Source organism: Manis pentadactyla, chromosome 12, assembly GCF_030020395.1.
Source record: "Manis pentadactyla isolate mManPen7 chromosome 12, mManPen7.hap1, whole genome shotgun sequence".
In the NCBI taxonomy this organism is placed as follows: Eukaryota; Metazoa; Chordata; class Mammalia; order Pholidota; family Manidae; genus Manis; species Manis pentadactyla.
The window spans coordinates 3,227,716-3,244,166 of record NC_080030.1 but is presented as its reverse complement, the minus strand read 5'-3'; the positions used below and the strand labels follow the sequence as shown (position 1 = coordinate 3,244,166).

Below are 16,451 nucleotides of genomic sequence, written 5' to 3'. Positions count from 1 at the left end.
GGCTCTAGGAGAAGGCGCAGAGATGCCTGAGTGGAACAGGCGGGTGTGCCACGTGTCACCTGGAACCATGAGGGCTGTGGGCAGCAAGCACGGTGTGTGGCCTCTGCAGAGGTGGGGGCTCTGGTCTACCTGGCCTGGCAGCTGCCACCTCAGCCCCCACTCCAGGGTCCAGGTCTAAGGGCTGGCGCCTGCCCGTTTGTCTCCAAGGTGTTCATCTCCATTTGCTGGTGGCGGTTGTGATGCTGGCAGAGGGCATTGTTACAGGGGGAGGTATCTGGCTTGTGACCCGGGGACAGGCCAGTCCCCGCCCCCTCCATCCCTCGCTCCCGCCATTGTGGTGGGCACTTATTGTGTGCCCTGGAGGGTGGCGGTCAGGTTCCCATTGGGCATGCCTGTGGGTGACGCAAGGGCCATCCAGGCCCGCCACTGTGACACCAGCCTCTGCTCAGCCCAAGGCCACAGGGTGGTGGCCCAGAGCTCACCGCTCAGTTCCAGGGGGGCCACAGTGCTTCTCCCGGGCAGAGAGCAGGTGCCTCAGGACCCACCGGCCGTCCCTGCCCTTGCTGGGAGGTGTGGCCCTCCCCACTGCCCATCTGTGGGGCTGCCCGGGGACCCTGCTCCCCCACCCACTCCTTCTCCACTACTGTGTTTTGCATTAAGTGCACATTTTCCAGTAAAGCCTTCCAATTTATTTTTTTTTTCAGCATTCTTTGGGTTTAAAAAAAATCGATTGTCTTTTACCTTATACATCTAAGGACGTTGGCAACAGATGTGTGATCATTGCTTTCCAGTGAGATGCAGAAACGCTGCTCCTGCATAGCTGTCCCCCTACGTGGCCTTGTGACATGTACACCTGTGACAAGTACAGCTGTTGATGTCAGGGAGCCGGCACACGTGGCTCACCTGACACCTCCCCACCTTCTCCATAGGCAGCTTCGGTCTGTGATTGGGAATCAGTCACAAATACCTTACATCCTCTGTGTTACAGACCCAACAGTGCATTCTAAACATAACCTATGTTTCACAGTTGCTTTTTTAAATCACTTAAGAAAAAGATGGAGGAAAACACACACTTCAGTACTTCACCAGTGTCCTTTGTTCATGTGGATTTGAATGACCTTCCAGGAATGATTGCCTCCACTGCCAAGAACTGTCTTAGTATTTTTTGTAAGGAGCCTCTCCTGTCGAAAAAGAAAAAAAGAAGTTGTAATTTTTCCTTATCCGGTGATGTCTGTGTTCTCCTTCCCTCTGGAAAGGCAGCTTTCTGGACATCGATGCCAGGCCGACAGTCTTCACGCCGGCGCGTGGAGCTGTGCACTTCCTCAGCCTCCGCCGTCCCTGCCGAGACGTCAGGCCTCTGCGCACTGCGCCAGTTTTCTCGTGATGTCAGGATTTCCTCCTTGTCCTTGACCTTCAGCACTCCCGCTGTGATGCACCGGTGTGGGGACCTCTTTGCAGTTTCACTGTCCAGAGTCCAGTCAGAGTCTGGACGTGCAGTTCGTGGTTTCCAGCAAACTCGGGCTGTTTTCAGGCATCACCTTGCGGCGGGTTTGTTCTGCCGGTCCCACTCCAGGCCTTGTGTCCCCCGTGCGTGTTGTATGCCACGTGGGGCCCTCGCTGCCCCAGGCCAAACCCCTCCGTCTGACTTCAGCTGATTCATCATCAGCCAGCTTCAGTCCGGGGGGAAGCCCCTCTACTGAATGACTTCCTAGCCCAAGGAACTGAGGCCCCCCGAGTCAGGGGTCTCCAAGGCACCACCCTCGGGCATGAGGGTTCGCCACAAGGGTCACAGTACTGTTCCCATAGGAGGACTTGCTTCAGAAAAGCTGTAATGGGTGTCGGCGTTTATTACCAGGAAAGGACACATTCAAATTAATGAAGGGAGAAGACATGGGACAGGGTCCAGGCAGAACCAGGCCCAAACTCCGGGCTGCCCCAGTGGGCAGCATGGTGTGTGAGTGCATCTATGAGATGTTAGAAGGCATGGGACGGGTCCAGGCAGAACCAGGCCCAAACTCCGGGCTGCCCCAGCGGACAACTTGGTGTGTGAGTGCATGTATGAGATGTTACCGGTCACGAGTGCAGCAAGCCTGGAGGCATGGGTGCCCCTGTGACAGACCCTGGCAGCTCGGTGTCCAGCCCTCCCTCCAGAGGTCAGATGGGGGCCATGTGCCCAGCACCCCAAAGGGGCTAAAACAGGCAGGCCTCCTAAATCCCTCTGTTAGTGCAAAGTCCGGCCTGGCCCAAGGCCCCAGCTACACACAGACACTCATAGCGGGCAGGGAATCCCAAGGGCTGACAGACATCCTCCCTCAAGCCAGCCAGGGGCTAGTCCTAAAGAATGCGCAGGGTTTGGACCACTGAGTTACCCTTCACTGTGCATCATCGCTTCCATGGCATCATCTCTGGGCCCAGCTTACAGAGGAGGAAGACAAACAGAGTTAAGTTTGGGGCCTTAGCAGGGCAGTTGCATCTATTTGGGAGACAGAATCACAGGGCATGTGGGAAGACCATGGAGTCCAGCGTGAGCTCCCCATTCCCCAGCTTTCGGACTGACCCTTTGTCCTGCCCATTCTGATGTCTCAGGCTCCGGTGATCTTTGAGGACGTGGCCGTGGCCTTCTCCTGGGAGGAGTGGGTTTTGCTGGATGCTGCGCAGAGGGAGCTGTACAGGGACGTGATGCTGGAGACCTTCCAGAACCTGGCCTCAGTGGGTAAGGACGGCTTCCAGCCTTGGCCTGCTCACGAGTGAGTGCGGATTCTCACCCGCGCATGTCCAAGATTCAGTGGCCATCGTGGGCCTAACTCTACTGCCATTTCCACAACAATCAAAATCTGTAAGCTGTGAGTTTTTGTCTTGGTTTATAAGGCTTGAATCTGCTTCAGTGCCACCAGTGTGGGTTGGCTCCGTGGGGCCTTGTGGTTCACAGACAGGTTTCTTGTTTGAGATCCGTGACCCCCGTCAGGGACTGCGTACGCCCTCCAAACCCTGTGCCAGCTGCTGATGAATCCCACTGAGGTTCGTCCCTCACGAGTGCCTTCATCATTAATATGTCCACTTTCTTTTTTGTTCCAGATTATGAGGCACCATGGGAAGCCACCGGGTCAATTTGTCAACAGGACATGCATGAGGAAAAAATGCCAAACCAGGAGAATATTGCAAAATTCACAATAAATGATGCTCATGCCAACATTTTAGAAAAAAATTGGGAAGACCAAAGCATTGAAGATCAGGGTGAAAAGCATGCGAGACATCTGAGGTGAGCGGCATCTGTGAGATCAAACAGTGGTAACCCAGGATAGAGTCTTATTATGTCATATAAAGTTTTTAAAAAACTTAATAACCCTAACTCTAAATTTGTTTATCCACAAGAATTTTAAGAAAAAAAAATTTTTAATTTGACTTGGGCATTGAAACAATTATAGGAAAGCCCCAAATGTAATACAATGTACGAACAGGGACTGTGCCTGAGCTTCCCTTCCACAGCATTCAATAATTCAGAGAGTAGAAAAACTTGCTGCATCCTGGCCTGAAGTGACATGCAATTCTGATACATATTAGCCAGTAATAACATCATTAATAAGTATACCATTAATAAAGTGCTTCTGATTTCCAACAGAAACCCTATGGCAGACAGATTCTGTCAGAGGGATAAAGGAATTCCACATGGAGACACCCTCAGCCACGGCTCCAGTGTCGGTCTGTACATGAATGTTTCCACTGGAGTAAAACTATACAAATGCACCAAGTGTGGGAAAGTGTTCATGCATCTTTCTTCACTTAAGAAACACGTCAGATCTCACTGTGTACAGAGACTGCAGCTGTATCAGGAATGCAGGCAGGCCTGCCCGTGTCCTCCACACCCAGGAACAAGTCCCGATGGGTGTACGTCGTGTGGGAAAGCCTTCCCGTATTTCTACTCCCTTGCTCGACACATCAGGGTTCACACTGCAGAGAAAAACTACAAGTGCGAGCCATGTGGGAAAGTTTTCCCCAAGTTCTCCAGCCTCAGTAGGCACAGGAGGGCCTGCGCTGGGGAGAGGCCCTACACATGCAATGACTGTGGGAAGGCTTTTGTTTACCCCTCGGTCCTTCAGAGACATGTGGTGATACACACGGGGGAGAAGCCCTACGAGTGTGTACTGTGTGGGAAAGCCTTTCACCATTTCTACGCCCTCAGGCAACACACAAAGATCCACACATCCGAGAAAAACTACAATTGCAGGCAGTGCCAGCAGACCTTCCGTCAGTTCTGCAGCTCTACCAGGCATGTGCAGATGCACATGGGGGAGAAGCCCCATAAATGCAAGGACTGTGGGAAGGTCGTCATCTACCCCTCCGTCTTCCAGAGGCACCTGATGGCACACATGGGGGAGAAGCCCTACATGTGTGAACAGAGTGGGAAATGTTTTTGGCATCCCTATTCGTTCAGCCAACATGGAAAGGCAGACACGGCCAAGCTGAACTGTGAGTGCATGTGGTGCAGCACAGCCTTCCACAAGCTCTCCAGGCCCACAAGACACGGGAAAACTCCCCCTGAAGAGAAGCCCTACGTGTGTAAGGAGTGTGGGAAAGCCTTCGCTTACCCTTCCACCTTCCAGAGGCACCTGATCACACACACGGGGGTGAAGCCCTATGTTTGTGAACAGTGTGGGAATGCCTTCCGTTACCCCCAGTCCTTCCAGAGACACAAAAAGACTCACACAGCAGAGAAGCCGTACATATGTAAGGAGTGTGGAAAAGGATTCAGGCGACTGGAGACCTTCCGTGTGCATGTGAGGATGCACACTGGTGAGAACCTCTATAACTGTGAGCACTGTGGGAAAGCCTTCGGCTCCCCCAGGTCATTTCAGGGCCACGTGAGGACGCACACTGGGGAGAAGCCCTATGCATGTGAACAGTGCGGGAAGGCCTTTACCTGGCCCTCGGCCTTTCGAAAACACGTAAGGATCCACACCATGGAGAAACCGTATAAATGTGACAAGTGTGGGAAGGGTTTCAAATCTTCTAGATACTTCCGAGCCCACGTGAGAACCCACACAGGAGAGAAACCCCACAAGTGCACACAGTGTGGGAAAGCCTTCAGCTGGTCCTCATCCCTGCAGAAACACATGAGACTGCACACTGGAGACAAACCTTACAAGTGCACGTAGTGTGGGAAAGCCTTCAGACGGCCCTCGTCCTTCCAAAACCATGTGAGAATGCACACACGATAGCAGCTTATTCCAGGAGCTTCCAGGGAGGCCATGCCCTCCAGGGAATCCTGTAACCATAGATAATGTCAGCAGATCTTGTCCTGAGTCACATATGATGCTCTAGAAGATTCACCCAGGGTGGAAATACTGTGGAAGTTATAAATGCAATTCTGCCTTTATGAATACCTCATGCTTAAAACAGACTCCTAAATGGTGAGTTTCCAGATCTTTCACAAATAAAAGTTTATGTGAGAAATAATTCTCTTTGAGCTAGAGTACTAAGTTTGACTAGTTTTTTTTTTCATTTTTCAGTTACTATGTATTTTCTCTCTTTTTTGTAGTTTTTTTATCAGATCCATAGTGGTCTGAAGTGTGCTTTTAATACAACAATGAAGTCAGCTTTTATGCAGTATTGTGGTGTGAGTATCTCACACGAAGCTTTTGATGGCTTAAGTGTCTACCTCAAAGATGTCATCTCAAACACACTGCCAGCCGTTAAAACTGCTACTTGTAAAACAACTAGATAAGGAGCCAGGCTGCCACCCTGGGTGCTGACAGTGAACCCACAAAAACCTAGGTGCGCCGCCACGCCCCCAGTAAAGGCAGAGCGCACAGTGTGTGCTCTCCCACTGCTGGCCTTGCATTGTGGCTCCTAGTGTGCCGTGTGCCCTCCAGGATCTGTGAGTCATAGACATTGTTCTTCTAAGCTCCCTGTAGGTCGTTGCTAAGCCGCATCTCACCATCAGAAGGGCCAGTCCAGTCACGACACCAGCTCTTTTCAGGAATATGTCTGGGCTCCCGAATAATGTGGGTCCAGGCGACCACCGGGCCTTTCTAGCCGATGGCATCACTGTCGACAGAAAAGTTGTTTCTCTGTATCATTAGGATAACAGGACTTTGCAATTTTTGTATTTTGGAGTTTTCTTAATGGTCTAGTATGGCACATAATAGATTCACTTCTCTAGTTTATGTATTTGTTGGGGAAGGTCCCTGAGAAGATGTGACCACTGGTGGTCCATGGGCTGGACCCCAGCAGTGGGGGCTCCTGTCCTTGGAAGGTGGCTTCTGCCTGCGTTCCCCACTCCCAGAGGCTGCCTCAAGGGCAGGGCTTTGAGACAGTCATGGGGTTGAGACCACCTGCACAGGGTATGTGACTGAGCCCAGTTAAGGCCTCCACAAAACTTGAGATCTGGTGGGCGGGTGCCAAGATGTACTTCTCTTGCAGCCCACGCAGGACCAGCCTCATATGGACATATCCTTGCTTCTTAAACCTGCCCCCTACCACCACTCAAAAGGACGGGGTGGGGGTCCCCACTTCTGGGGACCAGTCCATGGGTCACTGGCAGCCACATGTTCTCAAGGACCTTCCCCAACAAATACATAGACTAGATAAGCGGTATTTGCTATCTCCCATACTAGGCCAATAAGAAAATCACAAAATTACAAAAATTATAAAGTCTTGTTATTCTAAAGACAGAGAAAAACAACTGTTATGTTTGTCTCAGCCTATCGACAGTGATGCCATCTGCCTGCCACTTCCTTGTCTCTCCCTGCCCTCCGCATGTGGGGGCCAGTTTCACGTCATGCCTGGGGGCTCCCAAGAAGCTTACCAGCAGCTGGTGAGCCGGCCAAAACACCACAGGATGGGGACTTGAGAGAGGCATCCATGGGCACCCTGCGTCAGCTGCCAAGCTGAGCGGGAGGGGACGGCTGCACCAGCCTCTCAGCAAGCGGGGCAGCCTCCACCATGGGTGCTTGGCTGGACACCAGTGCCCACCTGGAGGCTGAAGCTCGTGTTGGGAAGTCAGAGGAGGAGCTGGGGTGGGAGGAGGACCTGCAGTGTCCACCTGTTTGCCTGGGCTTGCAGACACGCGGGAGGACGGTGGGGACCAGAGCGACACTTGGCAGAACTTGGGGTGGGGGGACATAAGCTGCCTCGGAGTAAGGCCCAAGTGCTCGTGACTGGGCCTGACTGGAATCCCCAGAAAGTGAGCAGAGTGAACAGGAGGGGGTTGGGGTGACAGACAATGAGATGGACACAACAGCCCTGCCCTCTGGTCCCCGATACACGGAACACAGCAGCCCAGCCAGTGGGACAGCCCCTGAACGACTGGGTTCTTCTAGTCTGTGGGAGGTGCAGCCCAATGAGGCGGACCTCCCTGGGTATGTGAGATCCTGGAAATATGTAGAGAATGTACAAGCAGCCCTTAGGGAGCTGGGAGTGAAATGAAATCTAGGCCCCTGTCCGTGGAAGCCCTGATGGGGCCTCCTTCACTGTGGGAATCCGAGCTAAGTTTCTCCAGCCCACCCCATACCTGGGATGGGATGTTAATATCTATGTTGAGCCGAGTTATGGGGCAAGACATTTATGCCCCTGGGAATCCATTGCTGATCTGGGGAAAACTGACAAGTCCTGGGCATGGGTACAAGTTGTGGGTAAGACCCAAGACAGGGAGCTCAGAAAGCCTTAAAACCTGGAATAGTTCACACCTGCCCCACCCACCACTGTTGTCCCTGATACCCTGCCTGCTCCAGTGGAGGCCTCAGGGTTACATCCTGTTAGGGTGGTAAACCAACATCTACTCTACTCTCCTTCCCCAAGTCAGTAAAAAGGGCCCATTACGTTGATGACATAATGCTAATGCACAAAGACTTGCCTCTGCTGCAGGATACCCTGCAGGCATTGCCAGAGCATCTGCGAAGGGAAGGAACCCACAGAAAATGGCCTAGGCACTGTCATAAGGTTCTGGGGGTCATTTGGTCATGTCAGAAGTTAAAGATGTAAGTGATGGGAACACATCACATGTCTGTGGGTTAAAGACTTCATATTCTCTAAATGTCCATACTACCTAAAGCAGTCTACAGGTTCAATGCAATTCCTATTATAATCCCAAAGACTGTTTTTGCAAAAATAGAAAAACCCATCCTGATGTTCACATAGAGTCTCAAGGGACCCCAAAGAGCCAAAACAGCCTTGAGAAAGAAGAACAAACTGGAACACTTTGCACTGCCTGATTTAAAACTTCTTACAAAGCTACTATAATCAAAACAATGTGGCACTGGCATAGATGCACCTATAGAGACGGCCCAATGCAATAGAATAGAGAGCCCAGAAACAAACCCTTGCATTTATGGCCAACTGATTTTTGGTAAGGGTGCCCAGACCATTCAGTGGGGGAAAGGAGAGTTATTTCAGTAAATGGTGCTGAGAAAACTGGATGTCCACACACCAAAGAATGCTGTTGAACCCTTGTCTAAACATGATATACAAAAAGCAACTCAAGATGGATCAAAGACCAAAATATATGACCTAAAACCACAAAACTCCTAGAAGAAAACATAGGACAAAAGCTTGACAACAGTGAATGTGGCAATGATTTCTTGGATATAACATCAAAGGCAAGGTAACATGGGAAAAAATAAGACAAATTGGATTTTTGAAAATTTTAAAACTTTGTGCATCCAAAGACACTACAGAGTAAAATGGCGACCTTTGTGATGGGAGAAAATATTTGCAAATCATATATCTGAGAAGGAACTAATATCTAGATTATGTTAAAGAATTCCTAAAACACAATAGGAAAAAAAAAATACTCAAAAATAGGCAAAAGACTTCAACAGACATTCTGCAAAGAAGATATACAAGATGTCCAATTAACACATTAAAAGATGTTCAATGTCACTAGCAATTAGGGAAATGCAAATCAAAACTACAATGAGATATTGCCTCAAACCCACTGGGATGGCTACTATAAAAAACAATGACTGTGAAGGGGTATGTGGGGGGGACTTGGTGAAGGGGGGAGCCTAGTAGACATAATGTCCTTCATGTAATTGTAGATTAATGATACCTAAATAAATAAATAAATAGAAACAAAAAAAAAGAACAGAAAACAAGTGCTGGCAAGGATGTGGAGAAATTGGAACCCTTGTGCACTGCACTGTTGGGGAGAATGTAAAATGGTGCGGCCACTGTGGAAAATACTATGGTCGTTCCTCAAAAAATTAAAAACAGAATTACCATATGATCCAGCAACTCCACTTCTAGGTATTTATCCAGCAGAATTTGAAAGCAGAGTTTTGAAGAGATCTGCACGTCCATAGCAGCAGCAGCATTCACAATACCTAAAATGTGTAAGCAACCCTATCTGTCTAACCAAGGACAAATGGATAAGCGAAATATGGTAGACATACAATGGGATATTATTCACCCTTAAAAAAGGAAGCTAATAATTTAATATGCTATGACCTAGATGAACCTTGAGGACATGGTGCTCAGGAAATAAGCCAGAGACAAACAGATCCTATCTGGAGCCACTCCTTGGAGGTCCCTAGAGGAATCACACCCATAGAGACAGAAAGTGGATGGTGGGGCCAGGGGCTGGGGGGGGGTGCTTTATGGGGACAGAGCTTAAGTTTGGGAAGATGGAAAGTTCTCGAGATGGATGGGGGGATGTTTGTACAACATTGTGAGTGTGCTTAATGCCACTGAACTGTACCCTTTAAAATAGCTGACAGGATAATTGTTATATGTGTATTTTACTAAAATACAAAAAGGAAGACAGTAGATTGAAGGACATAATAAAATTGTATATCCATCACCTTCCTGTAACACTTTTTAATCAGGTTTGTCTCTGCCTCATTCGTTTTTTTTTTTATTAAGGTATGATTGATACACACTCTTATGAAGATTTCACATGAAAAAACAATGTGGTTACTACATTTACCCATATTATCAAGTCCCCACCCACACCCCAATGCAGTAACTGCCCATCAGTTCTGCCTCATTCATTTTTATCTGGATAATTTTGAAGAAAATCTCAGATAATAGCATTTAGTTGATGAATATTTTGGAATGTATATTTTTAGTGCAGTGCATTACCACACCTAAAAATAGTTCTCCCTTTCTATATTCAAACAAATGTGCAATGATTTCACTAATTGTCTCCATAAGGATATAAGATCTATACGTATCAACTTAATTGAAATGTCATTTATCTGATAGGTGTCTAGTATTCAGAATATATAAAAACCTCTCAACAAGCTGACCCAGTTGAAAAAATGCTCAACACATTTAGGTCATTTAGGAAATCAAAACCACAATGAGCTATCACTTCATACCAACTATGAAAGCTATAATTTCTTTTAATGCCATAATAGATATTGGCAAAGATGTGGAGAGATGGGAAACCCTCATATATTGCGTTGGAAATGTAAACGGTGTAACCTCTGTGTTAGAAATTTAGTGGTAGTTCCTCAAAAAGTTGAACATAGACTTTCCACTTGACCTAGCAATTCCACTTGTGTGTATGTACCTAACAGAAACGAACATGTATGTCCACATAGAAACTCATAGATGGATGTTCCCTCACAACATTATTCACAATAACCAAAAGGTGGAAACAACCCTGATGTCCACCCACAGGTGAATGGATAAACAAAATTGTGATGCACATACACAGCCACAGAATATTATTCAGCCACAAAAAGGAACGGCTCACTGATGCACACTACAACATGGATGGGCCACGAAAACATGCTAACTAAAACCTACGCACAAAAGATCGCAAACTGCATGGCTGCTTTTATATGCAACGTCCAGAACAGGCAAATCCATAGAAACGAGGTGATGGGTGGCTGCTGTGAAGGGTGGAGGATATGCGGGGAATAGCGAGCAACTGCATCAGGTTATGGGGTGTTCTTTTGAGGTGAAGAAAGAAGACATGGTGAATGGACTAAATTATTAATTTTTAAATGGTTAACTATGCTGTGTGAATTTCACCTCAGTTTTCTTAAAAAGCAATGTAGATCTCTAAAAGACCTCAGATTTGGAGGGGGGTGTTTTCATTGAGTGTTCTTGGTAACCTAAAACCCCATGTTCTGTGAATAGCCATTTTTATTTCAAGTCAGTGTCTGTGTCACAGCTGCCCGATCTATTCTGCTCAGAGTCTTAAATGCCACCGCACAGCCATGGCCACATCGCACATTCATTAGCTCATCTTGCCTCAGAAAAGCCCTATTCCAAGGACAGACCGTTTCTGGAAGGTGTCCTGACCACAAAACTGGTAATAAGCGTTTGGCTACCATAGGTTAGGGTCTTGCAGCCCGATTGTATCTGCCTATGGCCATGAGAAGGGACTGACGAAGGAAACAGAGTCGCATACAGCCAAAGAGCGGGCCCAGTGCACAGCTCGGCCTCGATGGTTCTGGAGGTGGTCCAGCACTCAGAACACACAAAGTTTCTGTTGCGTGAGCAATCCCACGGATGCAAAGCCAGATGAAGCCCCTCTGGGGCGGTGACGGAGCACGCCCACAAGGCCATGCTACAGGCATGCCTAAGGCACACGGAACTACTGTCCCAGTGACAATCAAACCAGCTCCCAAAGCCAGTGAACGGGGGAACCTCTGCTTTCCCAGTTGCAAGTTAAGATCTCCATTTCCCCTGCTTTGTGGGTAAGAATTACCAGGGGTCCTGCCCAGCCACCACCCCACCAGAACATCAAACCACAGCAGGCCCTGCTTCCCCCATCCTGGCCCACACTGGCTGAGCAGGTGTCTCTCACTGTTTCCCAGGGACCCCTCACGGCTCCTCCTGCAGTGGGGGGTCCACGCTGCAGCCGACAAACCTCATGCCATTCAACCACACTTGGGGCCGTGGGGGGCACGGGGCATGAGCAGTTCCGTGTCTCCTAATGGGAGGGGCCTGGGTAAAGGCTTCCCCGCATAGCCCTCCCTCTTCGGACTTCATCCCTTTACGAGCAGCCACAAGTCCTCTAGAGATGGAAGCCATCAAGAACCTTCTGCCATCTGTCCTTTCCCAGGTTTTCTGCTCACTGTGACCCCCGTTCGTCTCAGAAGATGAGTGACCCCGTTCATCTCTGAGAAGATGAGTGATGAGAGAGTTTCTCCACATTCTTCACAGTCAGAATTTCCCGAAGCACCCTTTCACACTTCCGAGGAGACGAGAGCTCAGCGAAGGTGGTGGCATGGGCCCACTCATGGCCTCGCTAGCGATGGCTGTTCACACGTGTGACACTGTGCCCGAGGGCCACACGCTTAGGGCACTCGGGCTGCTGCTGCTCTGGGTGGCTCGCTCTCGTTCACACTTAAGATTCGCCATCTGGCTCACGATTTCTCCACGCACATCATCCCCTTCACTACTGTCCCGGAGGCACGGCGCCACATGATTTCAGTTCAAAACAGGCGGCACCTTACAGACCTGCAGCCACCACTGATCAGTAAGAACTGACGGTTTTTGGCGATCAAGAGGACGTATTTACCAGTATCAGTGACTAGATGCGTGTGTTTCCGCTGTCTAAGTCACTTGCAAGTGGAATGAACTGATTTTCCTGGCCGAGGGCTTCAACATGAGCCATTGGCTTTGCGATGCTTCGTAACTACGGAGTTTTCTCATCCACTGTGTCTCAGATGCTCACTGTCTGAGTCGCATCCCTGCAGGTGCTCTCTTGGGGGAAATACTTCCTGAAAGCACCACCTTTCACACAGACCCACAGGTCTGTCGGTTTTTGTTGCATGACATCGTGCCCCTGTGCTGAGGCATCGCCTTCCCGCACTTAACGGCCACTTACCTCAAAGCACTTCTGGATCCTTCCACCGCCTTCAGCTGTTCGAGCTCCTCAGTTTCCTAGAAGAAGGAAACACACTCGGAATCATCCCTTGTCAATGTCTGCATTTTCTTCTATGGCATTTCATCCCCCAAAATATACTGGCACAGATTCAACCCACTGGTTTTATCCTAAGTGCTAAAAACCGACACAAATGATAAAAATAATGTTGAGGGTAAGCAGTGGTGGGATGGAGGGCAGAAAGAGGCAGACCGTATGAGGGTATCTGTTTCGAAAAATGTAAACAGGCTTCAGGTAGAGTAGGCTTTGAGCAGAGGAAGACATTGAGGAATTTATTGGCTTTGAGCAAATACAGGTCAACGATAAAGCAGATCAAGATGGCAGCCGATTTACCAGGGAATACATCCATCAAGATAAAGACTGATGGTGACAGAAACCGGGTCTGATCAGAAAGGCAAAGAGGAGAGAGCTGGATAAAAAGTATCTGCCCAAATGCTAGCCTTAAAAAGGAAGAAACAAAGGGCTTGCTTTGAGAACAAGAAAAATGAGAGACTGGAGGAACAGTCACAAGAGAAAGCTAACATAAGCACAAAGCTTGGCCTTCCCCAACAAGATGAATTTGCTTTTCTGATTGGTATTTCAAAAGGGAATTCCCCTGTGCCAGGCCAGTTACTCCCCAGAATTCCCGCCTGGCTGGTACCTGGATACACAGTACACAGCCACATGGATAGAGAGAGAAGATGTTCATCTTGTCATTCCAACTCTTGAAGAAATACTTGATGATTTAGACAAAACCCCAATATCTTAGAGGGCTCGTCCATACCTGTAACTAAAATATACAACAGTAATTGCAGGAAGACCAACATGAGAGAAACGAAAGATTTTACGTAGTCTAGCTTTTGTCACTTCCTGTCCCACTACTGTGTCTCCCTGAAAATTTAGAATCTAAACGTTGTTTTTCCTTGTTTTCCCTGCTACAAAGCTGACCTCCGCTTGGGCCCTGTTGTTTCACTTGCCAGAGGCCACAGGGGCAGGAGAGTTGGGAACCGGCCTCGGTACGGTCCTCTTCCCACCATGGAGAATGTTAACATGGGCTGGGGTCAGTCCTCTGACACCCAGGCCCTGGTGCAGAAGTCAGAGACACAGTGTCAGGAGCCCTGCATCTCTACCATCAGAAGAGCAAAGAAGAGTCAGACCCTATTGGGTGTCCACTCCCAAGGTGGGACCATCACAGAGCGAACTCCTTGGGGGATTTTATGCATCCATAATCTACAACTCAGCAGTGTCTCACCATGTGAAGATAATTTACTATGTATTTGCAGTTCAGGATAAAACAAAGCAAAACAAAAAAACCAAAAGACCTAAAACAACAGAGGCCCCAAAGACAAACGGATGAATTACTTAGGTGAAACACAGCCTCAGAACCAGGTCGGGTCGAACAGTGTGGTCCGGTGTGATCTTAACGCCGTATTATTGGCTAACATACATTGACTAGAAGTTTAAAAGCAGCAAAATGGAACTAAACGCTGTTTGGTGGTAAATTACATCAGAGGGTAAAGCTGTAAAGGGTAACAACAAAAATCAGGACATAGTTCCCTCTGGGGGACAGCAGGGGGAGGCCAGATGCCTGTTTACTTTTCTGGGTGGGGAATCCATGGTATTTATATTTATTACTTAAACAGTATAATGCAAATCTTATCTCTGGCATCTTCTTGACTTCCTTATCTGATCACTCAGTCCTATCAGGTTAACAACCAAGAAAATAAAACTCTTGCACCTTCAAATACTGGATCAATTTTCTTAAATGTGTGGACCAATGACAGCAAAAGCCCACCAAGGAAACAGAAGGGAAGAGAGGCCACATGGGAGCAGGTCAGCCCGCAGCTGCTTCGCCCAGGTGCGCAGGAAACCTGGAGACAGAGGGTCAGTCCCTCCTGAGCCGGGGGCCGGGCTCTCCCTGCTGACACTGGCCCAGGGAGGCAGTGAGGGGAGCTGAAGCCCCGGGGGGACCCAGTCCTGGCCCTGCGCACAGCCTGCTCTCCCTCCTCAGTGGGGAACCACCACCCACTCCAGGGCCCATTCTCACCAAGGAGGAAACGTTCTTCTGGTATCACTTTAAGTTCTGATGCGTATGAACTCTCTACTACGTCGATTTTCCTTTGCTACAGTCAAATAAATACAAAGGAGGTTGCCCGAATCTGACTCTCACACCCTCAGCTTGCACAAATCACACTCTTAACTCCACCAACTCTAAGAATGACGCCCAAACCATCAGGAACGTCCGTCCCCAGGGCCGCCACAGCACGCCCCGCACCTTACGGAGGGTCCCCCTGCACGCGCGGCTTCTCCGGGCCCTCACCGCTCCCGCTGCGGGGACCCTGGGCTGCAGGCACCTGCAGGCGGAGCCACCTTCCTCCACCTCCCGCCCCAGGGGATGCACCTGTTCCCGCACCGAGGGTCACAAGGAGGCGGGGCCCCGGCCGTCCCAGTGTGTGCATGAGAAGCCGGGCTCCCTGCTTCCGCCGCGTGTTCCAGGAGGAAGTGTAGGGGGTGCGGGATGGGGGTGGGGGTGGGTCAAATACCTGCAAACCACTCCTCCCTCTCAGAACACAGGTGTCTGTCACCTATGTGCCCGGCGGTAACAAACTGAAAACGATCAGATTTGGCCAGGATCCCGCTCACCGAATCTGCACTCATCTCTGAGGACCAGCTGTCAACGGGGTGGTGGGCGGGGGGCAGGTGTGTGTGTGTGTAAAGGACGCGGTCACGCTGTCACGACCCTGCGCCTGCGCGGAGTCACTACCCGGTGCAAACACCGAGTCCGTGTCTCACCCCCTCACGGTAACGTGCGGACCCGCGTGCGTTATCCGCACACCTGTAAGCAAGGACGCTGGGGGCCCCTCTCAGGCTGCGGGCCCAGACAGCACCGCAGAACATGCGCCGGCGTCAGGAGCTGCTGGAACACCACCACCACCGTCGCGAAGGAGAAAAAGGGAGAAGGCTCAGGGTCCTGTATTTTAGCCTCACAGAAACCTGAAACCGAATGATCAGGGGGCGCCGACAGACCTGTGCGGGCGGGAGGGCAGCCCGAAGCCCGCCCCTAGCGGCGCCCGTCCCTCCTGCCTGGTTCCCGCCAGGCAGCCACGGCCTCGGGACCCGGGGCCCCCACGCCGGGAGAAGACGGGACGCTGGCACTCGGGTCGGAACATCGCGGGGCGCGGGGAGACCGGCCAAGGCCGCTTCCTACCGATTCCGCCGGTTCGTCCGGGCCCCGGCCCCGCACACTCAGCATCTCGCAGCCCCGCTCCGCCGCCCGGGCAGGTGAGAGCCACGCGACTGCACACCTGGGGCCAAGACGGGTAGGTGAACTCGCGGGACGTGGGCAGCCAGCGGCGTCCACGAAGGTGGGCGTGGCCACCACCGCCCTGATTGGACGGTGCCCTCCCGACTGGGCCCCTGATTGGGCGGATTCTAGGATACCCCTCAGCAACCTGATCGCGCAGAGCTCCGGACACCCTGCGTTCAGAGGCCACACTGTGGACCACGCCCCCTCACGGTGATTGGACGACGGCCGGAGCACTCTAAGACGACTTCCCTGACTGGGCAATCACACAGGTCCCACCCCTCGCGTCCTGTGGCTTTGACTAGATAGTATCTCCCACAGTTCTGA

The 16,451-nt window shown here is 50.3% G+C and overlaps 1 protein-coding gene and 1 long non-coding RNA gene across 3 annotated transcripts; one reads left to right on the top strand and one right to left on the bottom strand.

Moving 5' to 3' along the window:
• Positions 1–707: 707 nt before the first annotated feature.
• On the bottom strand, positions 708–16,219 carry LOC130679995 (uncharacterized). 2 transcript variants are annotated; one of them, XR_008992986.1, is made up of 4 exons: positions 16,029–16,219; positions 12,785–12,840; positions 1,074–1,181; positions 708–853 (listed from the first exon to the last, which is right to left on the bottom strand). It is a non-coding gene; the product is annotated as an uncharacterized LOC130679995 (long non-coding RNA). The 2 variants fall into 2 exon arrangements; XR_008992985.1 differs by lacking the exon at positions 708–853 and having other exon boundaries at positions 1,011–1,181; positions 16,029–16,216.
• LOC118915208 (zinc finger protein 555-like) lies at positions 2,011–5,454 on the top strand. The gene is made up of 3 exons (XM_057489686.1): positions 2,011–2,713; positions 3,076–3,259; positions 3,620–5,454. Exons 1-3 carry the CDS (start codon positions 2,578–2,580, stop codon positions 5,151–5,153), a joined length of 1,854 nt encoding a protein of 617 aa, XP_057345669.1. The 5' UTR covers positions 2,011–2,577; the 3' UTR covers positions 5,154–5,454.
• Positions 16,220–16,451: the final 232 nt, after the last annotated feature.

Bases quoted from the DNA above. Each gene is read 5' to 3' on its own strand.
- LOC118915208 (XM_057489686.1), top strand. From the start codon at position 2,578: ATGTCTCAGGCTCCGGTGATCTTTGAGGACGTGGCCGTGGCCTTCTCC. The intron at 2,714-3,075 runs GTAAGGACGGCT...TTTTTGTTCCAG, and splicing joins CCAGAACCTGGCCTCAGTGG to ATTATGAGGCACCATGGGAA. The intron at 3,260-3,619 runs GTGAGCGGCATC...GATTTCCAACAG, and splicing joins AAGCATGCGAGACATCTGAG to AAACCCTATGGCAGACAGAT.